This window comes from Microtus oregoni, unplaced genomic scaffold, assembly GCF_018167655.1.
Source record: "Microtus oregoni isolate MIOR12 unplaced genomic scaffold, Mior012 000037F_ref0000500, whole genome shotgun sequence".
NCBI lineage: Eukaryota > Metazoa > Chordata > Mammalia > Rodentia > Cricetidae > Microtus > Microtus oregoni.
Window position 1 is genome coordinate 23,443,452 of NW_024543096.1, and position 18,113 is coordinate 23,461,564.

Below are 18,113 nucleotides of genomic sequence, written 5' to 3' on the forward strand. Positions count from 1 at the left end.
ACACTTCCCCTCTGTTCCAATATCATTAGGTAAACGGGTGGGCCAGGTTAAGTAAACAACATGGTTTAGGACTAGCTGCCACCGTTAAACCTTTAATATCTCCAGCTTACCTTACTCAGGCTTTCTGCCAGTGAGGGGCACCCACAACCTTAGACTCCTGCACACAGGACACATATATGGCCACTGCACCTTCAGAACCGTCATACGCATCCCCAGTAGTGATTATGACCCAAGCAGTGACCAGCAGAGAAGCCCACAGAAAAGGGCACAGAAAGTGGCTACCTCGGCCGCTTTGCAGATGCCGCTGTCCCCTCTCACCGCTTGCTGCAGCCACGGTCAACCCCACCGTGTTCTTCGACATCGCGGCCGATGGCGAGCCCTTGGGCTGCGTCTCCTTCGAGCTGTTTGCAGACAAAGTTCCAAAGACAGCAGAAAACGTTCGTGCTCTGAGCACTGGAGAGAAAGGATTTGGATATAAGGGTTCTTCCTTTCACAGGATTATTCCAGGATTCATGTGCCAGGGTGGTGACTTCACACGCCATAATGGCACTGGCGGCAGATCCATCTACGGAGAAAAATTTGAGGATGAGAACTTCATCCTGAAGCATACAGGTCCTGGCATCTTGTCCATGGCAAATGCTGGACCAAACACAAACGGTTCCCAGTTTTTTATCTGCACCACCAAGACTGAGTGGCTGGATGGCAAACATGTGGTCTTTGGGAAGGTGAAAGAAGGCATGAACATTGTGGAAGCCATGGAGCGTTTTGGATCCAGGAATGGCAAGACCAGCAAGAAGATCACCATTTCCAACTGTGGACAACTCTAATTTTTTTGAGTTGCGGGCTTCTTACCCACCAGACCATTCCTTCTGTAGCTCAGAAGAGCACCCCAGCCCCATCTGCTCGCAGTACCCTGTAATCTCTGCTCTCACTGAAGTCCTTTGGGTTCCATATTTTCCTCATTCCCCTTCAAGTCTAGCTGGATTGCAGAGTTAAGTTTATGATTATGAATAAAAACTAAGTAAGAACTGTTAAAAAAAAAAGTGGCTACCTCTAGTATTCATCTAGCGGCACACAAGTCATAGCTCCAACAAGAGACTAAGTCCAAATTTTGTGCTACTTCCTGATGCATCCTCATAAATAAATGTCATATTTAATTAACATCATTTATTTTTACAAAAAAAAATCCTGAGAGAGAGCTGCAGCCTTCCTAGCAAAAATAAAAGCAATATTTTACTCTAGAGCAAAGAATTACAGATAATGAATCCCATTTAAAAATGATAAATTAGCCAGGCTGTGGTGGCGCACACCTTTAATCTCAGTGCTCCGGAGGCAGAGGCAGGAAGATCTCTGTGAGTTCGAGGCCAGCCTGGTCTACACAGCAAGTTCCAGAACAGCCAGAGCTACACAAAGAAGTCCTGTCTCAGATAGATAGATAGATAGATAGATAGATAGATAGATAGATAGATAGATAATAAATTAATGTGAACCAGAAGAACTTAAATTCTTTAGGATTATCAGAAAAGATTAATTTCTCAATTCTTCAGATATCTAAGAAACTGAAATAAAAGAAAGCGTGCAAGAACTCTTTATGTAATTTAGACATGCTTCTTACACCAACAGCCCATTTCTGTATTCCCAATTGTTTTTTAAATACCAACCAAAAAAAAAGGTTTCAAGAACAAATCTTCTCTCAGGAAAATTGCCTTTTCTCCATTTATGGATTTTTATACAACAACACCAACACAACCCCCTTTCTTTTACCGAGGAAAAAGTGCTGGAGATTGCAACAAACCTTTACTACCTAAAGAAAAGCATTTGTAAATATTCTACGCATCTATAAGCACTCTTGAAGTCTGTACTGTGTGACTAACCCACAGGTTGGTTTACATTATTGTTTTTTTTTAATGGGATGTCATATGGAAACCTATTTCACCAGAGTTTTAAAGAAATAAAAAGGGTATTGTTTTGTGTTCTTCAAAAAAAAAAAAAAAAAGAACTCTTTATGTTGGGTACTTCCTGATAAGATACATTTTTTTTAAACTATATGATCAGTAAGCAGTTAAATTCTCAGCATTCAAATAAATGTTTTAACAGATTAGCTAACAGCTGGTTGTACATAAAAAAAAAATTCTACCTTTAATTTCATTGCAATAATAAACATAACTACAAACACTCGAAAGCGGCTGAGTAGTTCACAAAATAGTTGAATCTTTCCAAAGATATCACTGGATATGTGCTGTGTGCCAGACAAAGAATATCAAGTGTGACAGGACAGGGGTAAAGAAGAAAAAAAAAAAGGCCGGGCGGTGGTGGCGCACGCCTTTAATCCCAGCACTCGGGAGGCAGAGGCAGGCGGATCTCTGTGAGTTCGAGACCAGCCTGGTCTACAAGAGCTAGTTCCAGGACAGGCTCCAAAACCACAGAGAAACCCTGTCTCGAAAAACCAAAAAAAAAAAAAAAAAAAAAAGAAGAAAAAAAAAAGGAGTTATTTATATCACATGTTAAAATAAAGGGTAACTTAAAAGAAAAGAAGAAAAAAAAGAACAAGAGGAAGAAAACAGGATTTTTTTGGCTCCAGAAGAGAAACAGAACAAGAAACAAAGTTACAACAGAAACCCAAGGTCTTTCGATGATACAGATGAAACTTCAAAGTGGTCAAACAGTGACTCAGTGAATGACACCAGAAACGTTTACTGAATTTCAGGGGAACTCACAAAGTACTTGCAAGCAGCCATGTTCAACCTGCTGTGCGGATTTGGATGCAAGATGTAGATTGTTACCATTCATTTTAGTGGGAGTTCTGTTTAGAGTTCTGTAGAGTAGCAGGAAAGGAGGAGGAGCTAGGCCCCTCCTGCCCCTGGCTGGTGACAGGCACCCACTTGTCACAGAACTCTGAGTGTTGGAAAATGGCTATCTGCAATATGGATGAACTTAGGATCAGAAAAAGAGGGTAAGTCTCAAGCCCCAAATTAATCATTAGATAAGGCTTTGTAACCCAAATCAATGAGATTTGGGGGACTTGGGAAGTGGATAAGTTCTAGCCTAGAGGAAAAAAGACAGGAATTTCTCCTGATAGGAGAACTTTACAATCCACAGTCTTGTGCCAAATCAGCATGCCAGGCATTTGTGACTTTTCTCCTGCATTCCTAAATTCCTGCTCTTTCATTCTCTCTCCAGAAATCCTGCCTAGCGATCGCTGTTCATCTTTTTTATTACATCAATATCATCTTCACACAGTGTACAAATACCCACAGCAAAGAATAATCTTACAGGTGTTAATTAGCACTTTATCTTAAAAAGTCCTAAATAGAAGAATGAGAGATCTGTGTGAAAAAGGAAAAGTGTTATAAAAGTAGGAGAAAAATAGGTAAATGTTTCCATACTTTTTAGGTGAAAAGACCTTTCCAAACAGGATGTCAAAGGCACTGCCAGGCTGTGGTTGTGCATGACTTTCATCCCAGCACTTGGGAGACAGAGGCAGGCAGAACTGAGTCATCAATCCATCCGGTGGCCCTGGAGAACTGACAGGCTGTTTTAAGTCAAGAGCTTGTCCTGTTTCCCGCCTGTGAAATAAGAGGTTCTAGCAAAGAAGGCTGGGGGGGGGGGGGGGGGGGGGCAGAACAGAAAGGGAGTGTATTGTCCGCAATACTATCTGAGTAGAGTCCAGACTCAGACGACTGTTGCACTGTTGCGAGGGGGTGGAGGGTGAAGCCAGTGAAGAGGAGGAACTGACGGTTCTCAGAGCACTGGTTGAGCAGTCCCATGTGACATCAACGCAAGCCTTACACAGTGCCCCAAGCTCCCCTAAGCCACAGTGAGAGTTATCAGGCTCCCAGGCAAGACCCAGAAGTCAACACTGAGCAACCACTGCTCCCAGGATTTGCGGGGAGAGAGTGGAGTGATGTCTGAGGTTGCAACACCTCCCTCTTGCCCTCCACCACGAATTGGAGGCTTCGAGCAGGGGATGCTTTCCCAGAAGACAAATACTTCATCCTTCAAATTTCTGCCCAATGCTTCACTTCTGTCACCCAAATCCTCTTCCCTTAAGACACCATCTCTGAGAAGACAGAACACCACTAGACAATACCGTTCTTGGGAATGCAGAGATGGCTCAGCAGTCAAGAGCACTGGCTGCTCTTCCGGAGGACCGGGATTCAATTCCCAGTACCTACTTGGCAGCTCACAGCTGTTTGTAATTCCTGTTCCAGGGGATCCAACACCCTCATATAGACATACATGCAGGTAAAGCATCAATGAACCTAAAACAAAATAAATAAATTATATTTTAAATAAAACCAAGAGAGCTTGGTTGAGCTAGAGATAATGGCTCAGTGGTTAAGGGCTTACTGCTCTTGCACAGACTCTGGGTTCAGTTCCCTCACCTACATTGGTTGGCTCACAACCATAGACAGCTTCACTCCATACACACACAATACAAATAAATGTAATTAAAAACGCTGGCTCTCTGCCGGGCAGTGGTGGCGCACACCTTTAATCCCAGCACTCAGGAGGCAGAGGCAAGCGGATCTCTGTGAGTTCGAGACCAGCCTGGTCTACAAGAGCTAGTTCCAGGACAGGCTCCAAAACCACAGAGAAACCTGTCTCGAAAAACAAAAACAAACAAACAAACAAACAAACAAAAAAATCCGCTGGCTCTCCTACATGAGTAACTTCAGTCCCTTAAAAAAAAATTATTGGTTCTCACACGACCCAAAATGGCCTTGACCCTCAGGTGTAGCTGAGGGTGACCTTGACTTACTGTCTTCGCCCTTGAATGGGGGTGTAGAAGCACAGGTAACCACCTTGTGTTTGTGCTTGCTGGGAATGGTACCCAGGGCTTCCTGCATGCTAGGCAAGCACCCTACCAACTGAGCTACTCTCCCAGTCCCTCACTGCCATATTTACAAATAATCTCTTATAGTAATTTAAGAGACTCCAAAGACACATCATTTCATAAGCACTTACATTTCCATCTCAGAGGAGATTTTTTAAATGTCATCATTGAATATTTATTCTTTATTTTATTTTTTATTGTTTTTATTGAACTATATGTTTTTTTCACTCCCTTCCCTTCCTTCTTCCCCTCTCCCCTTCTACCCTCTCCCATGATCCTCACACTCCCAATTTACTCAGGAGATCTTGTCTTTTTCTACTTCCCATGTAGATTAGATCTATGTATGTCTCTCTTAGGGTCCTCATTGTTTTCTAGGTTCTCCGGGATTGAACTGTAGGCTGATTTTCCTTTATGTCTAAAAGCCACTTATAAGTTACTACATATGATATTTGTCTTTCTGGGTCTGGGTTACCTCACTCAATATGATGTTTTCTAGGTCGATCCATTTGCCTGCAAATGTAATTTTTCAGTTTCAATATGTCATTTTTTTCTGCTGTGTTGTACTTCATTGTGTAAATATACCACATTTTCCTTATCCATTCTTCAGTAGAGGGGCATTTAGGTTGTTTCCAGGTTCTGACTATAACAAATAATGCCACTATGAACATAGTTGAGAACATGTCCTTGTGGTATGATTGAGCATCCTTTGGGTTTATACCCAAAAGTGGTATTGCTGGGTCTTGAGGAAGGTTGTTTCCTAATTTTCTGAGAAATCGCCACAGTGATATCCAAAGGGGTTGTACCAGTTTGCACTCCCACCAGCAATGAAGGAGTGTTCCCTTTACCCCAAGTCCTCTCCAGCATAAGTTGTCATCAGTGTTTTTGATCTTGGCCATTCTTACAGGTGTAAGATGGAATCTCAGAGTTGTTTTGATATGCATTTCTCTGACGGCTAAGGATGTTGAGCATCTCCTTAAGTGTCTTTCAGCCGTTTTAGATTCCTCTGTTGAAGAGTTCTCTGTTTAGGTCTGTACTCCATTTATTTTATTGGATTATTTGTCCTTTTCTTGAGTTCTTTTTTTGTTTTGTTTTGTTTTGTTTTTTGAGACAGGGTTTCTCTGTAGCTTTGAGATCAGTCCTCTGTCTGATGTGGGGTTGGTGAAGATCTTTTCCCATTCTGAAGGCTGCCATTTTGTCTTTTTTTGACCGTGTCTTTTGCTTTACAGAAGTGTCTTAGTTTCAGGAGGTCCCATTTATTAATTGTTTCTCTCAGTGTCTGGGCTACTGGGGTTATATTTAGGAAGTGGTCTAGAGGAGACTTTTTTATGTTCTTAATTTTGCCTATACTACTTGAATTCTGAAAGATCTCCATTAACAGCAATTTATAAATTCAAAACTTTTACTAATAGAACACAATAATAAAATATTTCCAAACTCCTTCCCATTCTAGTATTTTCTTTTCCTCGACTAAAATAAAATCCTCTAGAGGAATGGCCACACTCACAGTACCAACTTTTTGTTTCAATTTTATTTCGTGTCTGACAGCAGAATTCAGGAACCAACACTTTGCATTAATTACACTACTTGTTCGATTATGAAAGAGTCGCGAGCGACTCTTTGCGACAGTGCTGGCCAGCTGGACCTGGAGTGTAGACGTGACCGTGCCTATGGAAACTGGAGGGTTGGCTTCTCTGGGGAACAGAACTTCAGAGTCTCTGTAAACAGAGCATGTGTGAGAACAGCAAAGGTTTGAACTCTGGCTGCCCGGCCCCTGCCACGGGGCCTCCGCGCCATCCTGCCGGGGCCACCAGCCACCAGCGCCAGGTGGAAGAGCAATCTCATCTCCTCTTGACTTAATCCTCGCCTGTCTGCAGAGTCCTCAGCGAGGGTGCCAACTGTGAGGATGGCTCTGGGTTGAAACACCTGCCCATCAGGAACTAGACTTCTACCCCCAACTTCCTTTCACTCAGCCACAAGGCAGACATCAGATGGTGGCGACTTCTGGTCCCTCCTGAGAGGCCTGGCTATGCGGCATCCCACAGCTCCCTGCTACAGCTTTGTCTTTTCTGCGTATTTACCCAAGCATGGGAGTTTAAAATAGCAGGCAGAATCTTCAGGAGGCTTTACTTGAAGCATTTGGGCAGCAGGGCCCTGCTTTCCTCTCGGAACCTCGCGGAATTCTCCTATTTGTCTATGTGTCTGCGTGTTTAGACACCGGACATTCGTCATGAGCAGGGTTTGAATCCCGTTGTTCAGGAACTGTTGTTTTTTTGTTTGTTTGTTTGTTTGTTTTGGGGGGTTTTTTTTGTTTGTTTGTTTTTGTTTTTAGAGACAGGGTTTCTCTGTGGCTTTGGAGCCTGTCCTGGAACTAGCTCTGTAGACCAGGCTGGTCTCGAACTCACAGAGATCTGCCTGCCTCTGCCTCCGGAGTGCTGGGATTAAAGGCGTGCGCCACCATCGCCTGGCTCGGGAACTGTTTTTATCCGCGTTGCCCCAGGAGGAAACACTGCTATTCCCAGCATTTTCTAGATAAGGAAATGAAGTACAGACAAGGTAAGGTGGGCACAGTCACAGAGCAGTAAGTGGAGGAGCTGAGACTCAGAATGGTCCCCGAATAATCTATGCCTGAAGTCCCGAACAAACTCGTGGCTTTCAAGAGTTGGTCCCCAGCTGATGGTAATACTTGGAATAGCTGTGGAACCTTTAGGAGGTATCATGTGGCTAGAGAATGTCGGTCCCAGGTTAGATAGCCCCACCTCCATGCGAGCTAGTCTGTGTGTATGTAGTGAGCACCATGCAACAGCAGTTACTACAAGCTCCCATTGCCAGAGACCCCAGCCATCTTGCCTGCCCTGCTGTGATGGATTTTATGTCCTGAACAACGAACCACTACGAACGTCTCCTCTGCCGGTTGTTGGTGCTGGGTGCTGTGTTACAGCAACAGGACAGCCACTGACAAGGCTCTGGTTTTCCACATCTTCTCATGAATAATCCCCAGGGCTGGCAGGCTGTGTGTGTCACTTGTAGCTCGTTAGTACTGGTCTCTTCTAACTGGAAGTCCTGACTAGTTCTTCTTTTAAGCTATCTTGGTCCTATTTCCCCCTGCATGCTGTGCTTCCCTCCCAGTGCTCACCCCAGTGAAATTGATAGCCTTGAGACTACCATCAATGTTTGCCATAGGGCTCTGCCATGGGCAGAGGCATCCTTTACCTAGATCACCTTGCATACAGCAGGCCTACACCTCCAGCGGAACTAACTGGGCAGTCAACCTTTTGCTACCACACGTGAGCAGGATCCTGACTCCTTCATTTGTTTATGGTTCTTTGTTGACAAGCACTACAAGAGGTACCAGAGACACATGGTAAGTTGGACGCACAGTCCCTGCCTCTGAGAAACTCCTACTCCACACAGACATGGGATAAGAAGCAAGTCTAATGCCCAGAAAGTAGACTAGGGCAAGCTAGAGAGAGGCACAGCACATTGCAGGGGAAATCCCAAGGGAAGGGGCTCAGGATACAGTGCCACCCAGCCTCAGTCCTTACTCAGGCCACAGCGGGCAAGGGTCCATAGCAGGACGTCAGTGTGGCGCTCGTTAAAGCTGATGTGCAAGATCCAAAGTGTGCCCCCACCCCCAAACACACACAAACAGACAGGGTCTCTCTGTGTAGCCCTGCCTGGCTCTTCTGCAGCTTGCTTTGTGGACCAGTCTGGCCTCGAACTCAGAGACTCACCTATGTCTGACTCCTGCGTGCAGGCATTAAACATGTGTGCTACCACTGTAATGGTCATGGGGGAGCCAGGAGTTGACATGACTGATGGCGCTGTAAGCCTCTTTTTTAAATTACATTTGTTTAATTTGTGTGCATGGTGGGGCAGGGGGTAGTGGGGAGTGTCAGGAAGGTGGAGGGGGCTGAGATATCACTGTGTGTGTGTGAGCATGTGTGATGGGAATCTGTGGAGAACTTGTAGGAGTTGGTTTTCACCCTCCACCATGTGAATAGCAGAGAGCAAACTAAGGTCTCAGGACTGGCAGCAGGCGCCTTTCCAGCTGAGCCATCTCTCCAGCCCGTTCTAGATTCTCATTGGAATTCTAGAAGATATTGGGGGGAAAAAGTGAAGTGAAAACCCTGTGTACTTACATACTTGTACATAATGCTCACAGCAGAAACATTTATTATCACCCCAAACTTTTACAACCAAAACGTTCGCTGATGGGTCAAGAAATGACCTATGGAATAGGTTAAAAAAAAAAAACAATAAAAAGAAACAGCTGCTACACCACCAACAACTTGGTGTGGGAAGTTTCAGAAAGTCACAGACTGGGCAACTAACTCTGTTGAAGATTGTAGAGATTGTAGGACACCAGATGCAATCTCTATGCACAGGAAGAGGTGTCCAAAGGCAAAGTAATCTGCCAGGGCAACGGGGAAAAGTCTTGAATTGCTTACTGGCTTGGACACCTTGAGACTGCTGTCTGTAGTCCCGGACCCTCCTGACTGCTTCCTTACCAAAGCCCCCAGGGTCCAGGGCCAACTTCATGACCTGTCTCTTCCATCCTTTCCTCCGGCCTCTTTACAAACAGGAAGCGAGTCCCAGCTAAGCCAGGCCGATTCGCCCTGTGGCAAACTCCCCTGGTACTGCTGCCCTGCAGAAGGGTGCCAAGCACGTTAACACCTTGAACCCCAGTGCACATTAATGTTTCAAGTGGGTTATTAATTACTCTGGATTAAAAGCGGGTCAATAATCAACAGCTTATGCATGACAGCTGGCTCAGGTTTTATCCGGGGTCTCCAAAACCCCAAAAGGAAGGAAACAGCTGCTGGAGGACTGAAGGTTCCCCCATTTTCCTGGGAAACTGGTGAGATGGGAGCCACGTGTGTCCTTCTCTGACACAGAGGCCACCCACCGAGCTTCTGGGAAGCTGGGGAGCAAGCCCTGGAATGCATTTTCTGGTAGCTGAAGCTGGATAAGTGGCGGACTTCCTGGCTGCCTGTTTCTTTTTGTCTTTTTTTTTTTTTTAATAGCCTCTTGGCTGGCCCTACTCAGAGATGTTCTAGCAGCTGGGGACCTGCCTTGGGGCGGATTTGAGCTCCGGGAGCCCTGATGAGTGGCTTTGTTCTCTTAAACACTATTGTCATCCGACTCACCTATTGCTGTGAATAATTTGCTAATTTTGGCCATAAAAACAAGTTCTTAGACAATCTCCAGTAATGTGTCTTTTTATGTCGATCAGGGGAGTATTTTCCTGCCTCCGTTTTGTTTGATATGGAAATGAGCCCAATAGCTTTCTAGCCTGGCAAGAATTGGAGCAAGGGAGAGAGAAAAGAAAATTGTGTCCACCACAAAGGTGGCTTCTGCCCGCTCTGCAGAGCTTTGAAGAATTAGTTCCCAGAAAGCAAAGCCTCTCCGGATAAATGAGCATCAAATTAGAGTTTCCGCGGGGATGCAGGACTACTTTCTGGGGCTCTGAAAAACATACGTTTCAATGCATATATAATTATGGGATGTGGTGCTGATGCCCCTATTGATAAACCACCTGAGACAAAGCTTCCTTAGATCAGAAATTAGGAAGAGTCAAATCATCACCAGTTATCTGAATCTTTGGGTTCACTGGCATTTGGTCCTACCCAAGTTCCCAGGCCCACACCACCTGCAAGTCTGGCAGTCCTGAGCTCCTTCTTTCTTCCCTAGTAAATTCCTCCCTTTTAAGATATCCCCACCGCACTCCCCCAAAAAAGCAAAATCTAAGCTGGGCGGCGGTGGTGCACACCTTTAATCCCAGCACTCAGGAGGCAGAGGCAGGTGGATCTCTTTGAGTTCAAGACCAGCCTGATTTACAAGAGCTAGTTCCAGGACCGGCTCCAAAGCTACAGAGAAACCCTGTCTCGAAAAACCAAAAAACCAAAAAAAAAAAAAAAAAAAAAAAAAAAAGACATTCCAGCACTCCACTTCTGCTGCCCCAAACTAGGGATGTTGATTGTACCTGACTGAGCTGGAGTGGCCTCTCTGTTACTTTAGGCAGTCCCAGGCCACCTTTGTCTTGTGTTCGGTGAATAGGAAAGAGGACTTTTCTTGCTTATAGGCAATTTTCTGAGCCTGGGATTTCCACATCCTTGAGCCCCCACGCACTCCCCAGAGCAATATATCAGATCTGCTGTCGGTGTGCTAGGCATCCCAGGCCTAGCCCCTTTCGCTGGCTCTTTACCCTACACTGCCGATGCTTTTGGAACCGGTCAGGGCTATTTCTCATTCTAGCCAGGGCTCTGTAAACCCAGTGGCCCTGCCGCGCACAGCATCTCCCTCCATACACAGAATACGTGTGTCCCCAAGAGCCTAACTACCCTCTGAGGTAGCCTGGCAAGGCGCTTTCACCTTCTCCGGCCCTCAACTTTCATATTTAAAAATAGACTGGATTCCAAGGTCTATTATACCCTTTAAACTTATGATATTAGATCTGCCATCAAGAGGAGGGTTTCCTTTCCTTGTCTTCTCTTCTCTCTTACATTTGAGGGTCATTACGCCAGCCTTTAGAAGGAAGGCAGCTACTATTCAGACTACGACAGCATAGGCAAAGCCAGAGGGCATCCTAGGAAGTGCAATGAGCCGGGCACAAACGGACAAGTATGTATGATTCCTCTCATGTGACGGATCTGCAGTGTTAAATCCACACAGCCAGAGAGTGGACCCGTGGGTGGCAAATGCTGAGGACAGCGAGGAATGGAGAGATGTTTAATGAGGAGAGAACTTTCCATTTTGCAAAGGTGAAGATCACCTGGAAGTTGGATGAACGCTAGTGTGACTATACTTTACAAAGGCTAACATGGTCAAGATGGTACAGTTTTGCAAAACTTGAGCTTTCTGAAAAGAGTGGGTGGGAAAAAGAAAATTCTTCCCAAAAGCAGCACAGGAAAGAAAAGCATCTCCAATATGTCATTAGACTCCAGAAAGCCAAGAGCCTTCCCAGAGCCGCTCAGCCACACTGCTGTGCTTGCTCTCGGATGCGTTATTCGCTATTTTGTAATCAAGACTAAGACCCTCAGCTGGAGTGGCATGAACTAGGCCTAGGGTTCACTTATCAGCTCCTGCTGGAAAAAAAAAATTAAAGAAACTCCATAGTTACCCTGGTTTTAGAAACAGCAACTACCCTCCATGTTAAGCAGAGTAGAGCAATGGATGCGGTCTTGTCAGTTACCAGCCAGGTAAGGGGAGAGCAAAACGCAGGTGTTTATATGTACCAAACACTACACTAACAGCTGGAAAAGCCAACATGCATCTGTTCTTCCATGCACTGGGTGATGTGATCTTCAGTGTGTCATTCTGACCAGTTCCAATTTCAGGGCTTCCCAGGACATGAGGTTAACCAGAAAAGAGAAAGCTAAAGACCGTGTGTCCAGGGGGCAGCAGCTACTGAGCCCTGAGAAACAGCTAGCGAAATTCGGGAACTCAAATTCAAGGTAAACAATGAGAGCAGCCATGTGCAGATGGGAAATGGCTACTGGGCTGCCATGTTGGTTAACAGTCTTAGGTGATGTGAAATTGAAACCAGTGTCTGTGAAAGTGTGTAGAGACGGGCAGAGGTGACATGGCCAAGCAAAACTCTAATGTCTTGAAACGAAAGGTGTGTAGTGAGCGCATGTGGAAGCCACAGGTAGATGTCAGGGTTTTTGTCCTTAGTTGCATCCACCTCATCGCCCATTCATTTGTTTGTATGTGTATATATGTTCATGTGTGTACGCCAGTGGACGTATATGAGCACGCACACGTATGTGGAGGCCAGAGTCCGATATCAGATGTCTTTTTCAATCGCTTTTCCCTTTATTTTTATTTTTTAATTTTATATGCATTGATGTTTTGTCATGGGTGTTGGGTCCCCTGGAACTGGAGTTACAGACAGTTGTGAGCTGCCATGTGGGTTCTAGGAGAACCTGGGTTCTCTGGAAGAGCAGTGCAGCCATGCCAGGCTGTGAACTAATAATACTGGGACTAGGCCTCACCATTACAATAACCAGGGAAAGCCATAGACTGTACCCTGTGGGGAACCAATCAGACTTGAGACAAACAAGTACAAGATGTTCTAGAACATTAAGAATAGCTTTCCTAACTTGTATATAGGTGGCCAATTTCCTTACAGCAGCACAAGTACCAATCACTGTTTGATAAGACTTCTGTTCCCTCACTCCTGTCCAATCAGGAGTTCAACCCCCCATCTGAATCTGAAATTCCCCTGCCCTGTCCCCCATTCTTTACTCCTTAAAAACCCCACCATAGCTGAGCCCAATGCTCTCCCTAATCCAACCGCTGTGTGGGAATAGATGGAGAGTCCAAGCTTGAGCCTGCATTAAAGGCTCTTTGCTTTTGCATATGAACACGGACTCCTGGTGGTTTCTGGGGGACTTGTGACATGGGCATAACAAGGGCACCTGGACAGTGAGCAATCCAGGGGAGATCAGGTGGGAGCCAGCTAGCCCGCAGACCTGGCTTCCAGGAATCTCTGCTACACTCTCTCTGCTAGAGACACTAAGGACTGGCAGGTGGTGGAAGGAGAGATAGATACTGCAGTAGCTGATGGGAAATGCAGTCTGCCATGAAACCATGAAAGGCAGGAGACAATGGAGGCTTCAAACTAGAACACAGATATGGAAAAAGCAAGGAGAAGTGATTTCATGGAAGTGAGCCAGCAATGGTAGAACTGGGGAATGAGCGAGACCTAACAAGGAAGGTCAAGGCTGAAGTCGCAAGCATATTCGTGAGCTGTTCAGCAAATCCTGAGACAAGGACTAGAATGGCTGAGCCATAACTTGTTTTAGTGATGAAGAAAGAGCAGTTGGCACACAGGCAGTTCCTTAGAAGTGATGATCCCGGACTAGAGGCCAGGAATATTGGCACAGTAGACAAATACAGCAGACAACTGGATCCGTTTCTTCAGTAGCTACTCCAATCTGTTTATGGACTGCTTCTCTCCTCTAGAGAACTATAAACTATATATCCTAAACTCTCTTGCAGCTTTAGTTCCTGAGGCCAAATTAGAGTGCCTCAATCTGCTGCAGCATGTCAACTGGAAGGCAGAAGTAGGAACTGTGTGTTTGCCTTTCCTGCTAGTAACTTCAGGGGTGGTACTTTGTTCTCTCTATAATAACTGCAACAGAGACCTACATCCCAGTCCCGCATGCAGAGTTAGTGGGAGACAAGATCCCAGTAGATGTGACATGATTCTGAAGTCAAGGCAACTGTGGCTCTGGCTTTCCGGAAGCCTCTTTGTGGCTCTACAGCTCCTGAGATTGGCCTGGCAGCAGTTCCTTGGGGTGGTCTTGGCAGCAATTCCTGAAAACTTAGTTGAAACACTGGATCTTCAGCCTTTCAGTCATATTTGCAAGATATCTGATACCTGCTAGTAAGGCTCCTTCTGTTTAAACGAATGGGGTAGATGCTGTTCAATGCCTCTATGCATCAGTGTCCCTAATGGCAGGGTAGAGCCAAAGATGGAAAAGGGTGGATCCTCATGTAGGTCTGGGCACCTCTTAGAGCAGTCAGCCAGAGGAATTGTAAAGGAACAATATTTCAGGGGGCAGTCATGAGCAGGCTAGGGGAGGGGAAAGAGATCCAGTTCCCAGGGAATGGGTACTGATGCCCTGGAAGGGAGGAAGAAGCATGAGTGCTTCTCAACAGAGGTCCAAGATGACAGAGTAGATCCAGCCCAACGCAAGCATGATATTGGGATCCAAACTGAACAGCCATTGCTTCCTCAAGACCGAAAGGCCCATGGTCAAGACTCTTGCCAGCCTGTAGGAAAGAGAAACCAATATTAATTTATTTTTCTAATGGCAATAAGGTCTCACTGTGTAGCCCAGAGTAGCCTTGAGCCTTGTATTCATGATTCTCCTGCCTCAGCCTCTGGAATGCTGGAATCACAGGCACAAACCTGACTGAGATGGCGTTTTCAATGGAAACAGAGACAGAGATTTGGTATATTAGTCTGTTCCTAGCTGGACTCTTAAAACATCAGACGAATAACTACTTATATCCTGAAAACTGGTGTCCTAGAGCTTGCAAGGTGAACACTGTAGCTAATGGTGTGTATGAACCACTGTTGACTTGAGGCCGGGGGCAGTGGGAGAATATAGAAATTAGAGAAAAGGTCCTGGTTTGGAAGCCGGAATCCTTGAGGACATTTTCACCATGAAGCGAAGAATAACTGCAATGTGGCTAGTGTGGGGGCCCTAGAGTTCAAATTGAAAATAGTACCACAGAGCTGCATAGGATGTAATCATTTTTCTTATGCTAAAATTTTGCCTTCATGCCTGGCAGTGATGGCTCACGCCTTTAATCCCAGCACTTGGGAGGCAGAGGCGGGCGGATCTCTGTGAGTTCGAGGCCAGCCTGGTCTACTAGAGCTAGTTCCAGGACAAGGTCCAAAGCTACAGAGAAACCTGTTCTCAAAAAAAAAAAAAAAATTGCCTTCATGCCTTCATTCAAGCGGTACTCTACTAAGGTGAGCAAAAAGTTGCCTCTGACCTGGAGTACCATGATCCAAATCCAATGCCAAGCACAAGAGGATGTGGGACTTGGACAGATTCCTTACCCACCCCTCCGTGTTACAACTTCCCCACTGGTATGTGATCATTGGTGGTTTCTTCACTCAGCATAATATTTACAAGGTTCACCTATGCTGTGACATCATACCATACTCCTCTCAACCCAAATAAACTTTATTAAGATACAAGTAAATGCTACATAACTTTTTCTGGGCAGATTTAAAAACAAAACAAAACAAACAAACAAACAAAAACCCAACTATTCCCGCTGGGTAGAGAAGGCACCAACAGACCAAAGAAAAGTTTCTATCTAAGTGCGGGTTCCTGAAGCAGTAAGTTTAATAGAGCTGCTTACCAGCGCCTGGGTGAACTGAAGGCCACTATACCTCTGGGAGGTCCTGTGGGTTGCTTACTTATGGACAGTTATAATAAGCCCTCAATGGGAGCTTTCAGAAATCAGTTGAGATTCAAGCCATAATATGTTCCATTCAGTGTCTCTTGTATATATTCAGATTTGTGATTATCCACACAATTAACTTGAGAACATTTTCCTCTCCATCACAAAGGATATATCAACAATCCCCTAATCCTCCCATGCCCTGTTCCTAGTGACTATTAGGTGATTTTTCTCTATAGATTTTTCTATTCTGGGCATGTTATGTAAAGAAAAACACACAGTATGTGATCATTGGTGGTTTCTTCACTCAGCATAATATTTACAAGGTTCACCTATGCTGTGACATGTATCAGTATTGTTACTCTCTATAAATATTCCATTACACAAATAGACCACATTTTGTCATTCAGCAGAAGATAGATTAGAGTTGTTTCCAATTGGGGCATTGTGAATGAGGTTTATGTGAATATACACATAGACGTTCTTAGGCAAACATGTTTTCAGTTATATACATAGGAGTCAATTCTAATTCTGTCATGTCCTGCATCCAGGCAACATCTACCGGGTCCTACCTAGCTTATTCACCCACGCTTGCAGGCAAGCATGAGATTGAGAAAGAAATAGGCAAGGGACAACTGATAGAGTCGGAAGGGCATCTCGTAAACACTGAGGTTTGCCTCGAGTTTATTTCTCATAGGCTTGATATACGCCAGTGCAAAGAAGAGGGATACGGTGAGAGGCTTCTTTACCAAGATACAAGGAACAAACGAAGTTAGTTACCTTCACAAAAACCCAAAGCATCAAGTAACCACACCCTAGGTCAAAACATCCTGTTAGTAACCACCTGGGTCAAACCTCCTGTCATAGAACCTTGAAGGAGCAAGAATAGGTCTGAACTCTCTGACTTTTAGTCAAGGTGGCTTCTGTGGCTCCCACGTAATTCCCTGCTTACTTTCTGAGGAACTGGCAAATTACCTTCCAAAGAGGCTGGACCGTTTTTCACCATCCCCCACATTGAATAAGGGTTCCAGTTGCTGCACGTCTTATACAATATTATCTTTGTTGCAGTCTAGTCAACTTAGTAAGTGTGAGAGGGTTTCTAACTGTGCACTCCAGTGACGGCTAACGATTGCTAACGATGCCCTCGTGGAGGTCATCAGATTTGCACAGCAGATGTCCTCACCAGATGAGCGAGCGATCTCATCAATCCTGTCTTTGAGTTGCAAACATTCTTCATACACTATAAATTCAAATTTCTTATTAGGTACAGACTTCACAAACAGTTCTATCCTGTTGTGTGAGCTGTCGCTTCCACTTTCTTCAGGAAATGTTTAGAATTCTTTTTTCTTTACATGTATGAGTGATTTGCTTGCATGTATGTGTGTATGCCACACACACACACGCACACGCACACACACACTAACACATATATAGTGCCTTCAGGATCTAGAAGATGATGTCAGATTCCCCAGAACCTGGATTTACAGATGGTTTCAAACCGCCATGTGGGTGCTGGGAACTGAACTCAGGTCCTCTGCAAAAGCAACAAGTGCTCCTAACATCTGGTGAGCCGCCTCTCCAGCCCATCTTCCACTTTCTTAATGCTAGCCCTTGAAACACAAAGGTTTGATATTTTGATGAAATTCAATTTCTTTTTTCACTTGTCTCTTTGGTATCATATCCATCTAAGACATCTCTGCTTAATCTAGGTGAAGAAAATGTAGCTCTGTGCTTTTATGTAAGAATTTTAGGATTTAGCTTTAACACTTAAGTAGTACTAGGATCAATTTGGACATTTTTTGCGTATGTCATAAAGAAAGATGACCTTTTTATAACTCATACACAATACCTTATTCAAATTTTAATTGATATATGTATATATGGGTTACAGTGCACTATTTTAACACATAGTATATAATGGTTAAATATGTAGATAATTTGCATATGCATTGCCACAAATATTATTTATTTGCATTATGAATATCCAAAGTCCTCTCTTCCAACTACTTAGAGATGCATAATAAATTATTGTTGATTATAGTCACCCCATTATGCCATAGAGCACCAGGACCAATTCCTTCTAACTGTAATTTTATGCCCACTAACCCACCTCTATTCCCTCTTCCCAGTCCTTCCTAGACTCTAGTAACCACCTATCTGTACACGTCTGAGATCAACTTATAACTGCTACATAGGAGAACATGAAGTATTTGCCTAAGTTATTTCATTTAACATGTTTTCCAAACTCATCTATGCTACTCTAAAAGACAGAATCACATTCTTTTTCAAGCTATGTGTATATCACATTTTCTTTATTTACTGCAATGTCCTTCTTCTACATTTGAAT

The 18,113-nt window shown here is 44.5% G+C and overlaps 1 protein-coding gene across 1 annotated transcript; it reads left to right on the forward strand.

Moving 5' to 3' along the window:
* Window positions 1-224: 224 nt before the first annotated feature.
* Window positions 225-827, forward strand: LOC121433162 (peptidyl-prolyl cis-trans isomerase A-like). The gene has a single exon (XM_041631419.1). It carries the CDS (start codon window positions 225-227, stop codon window positions 825-827), a length of 603 nt encoding a protein of 200 aa, XP_041487353.1.
* The last annotated feature ends 17,286 nt before the right edge of the window (window positions 828-18,113 follow it).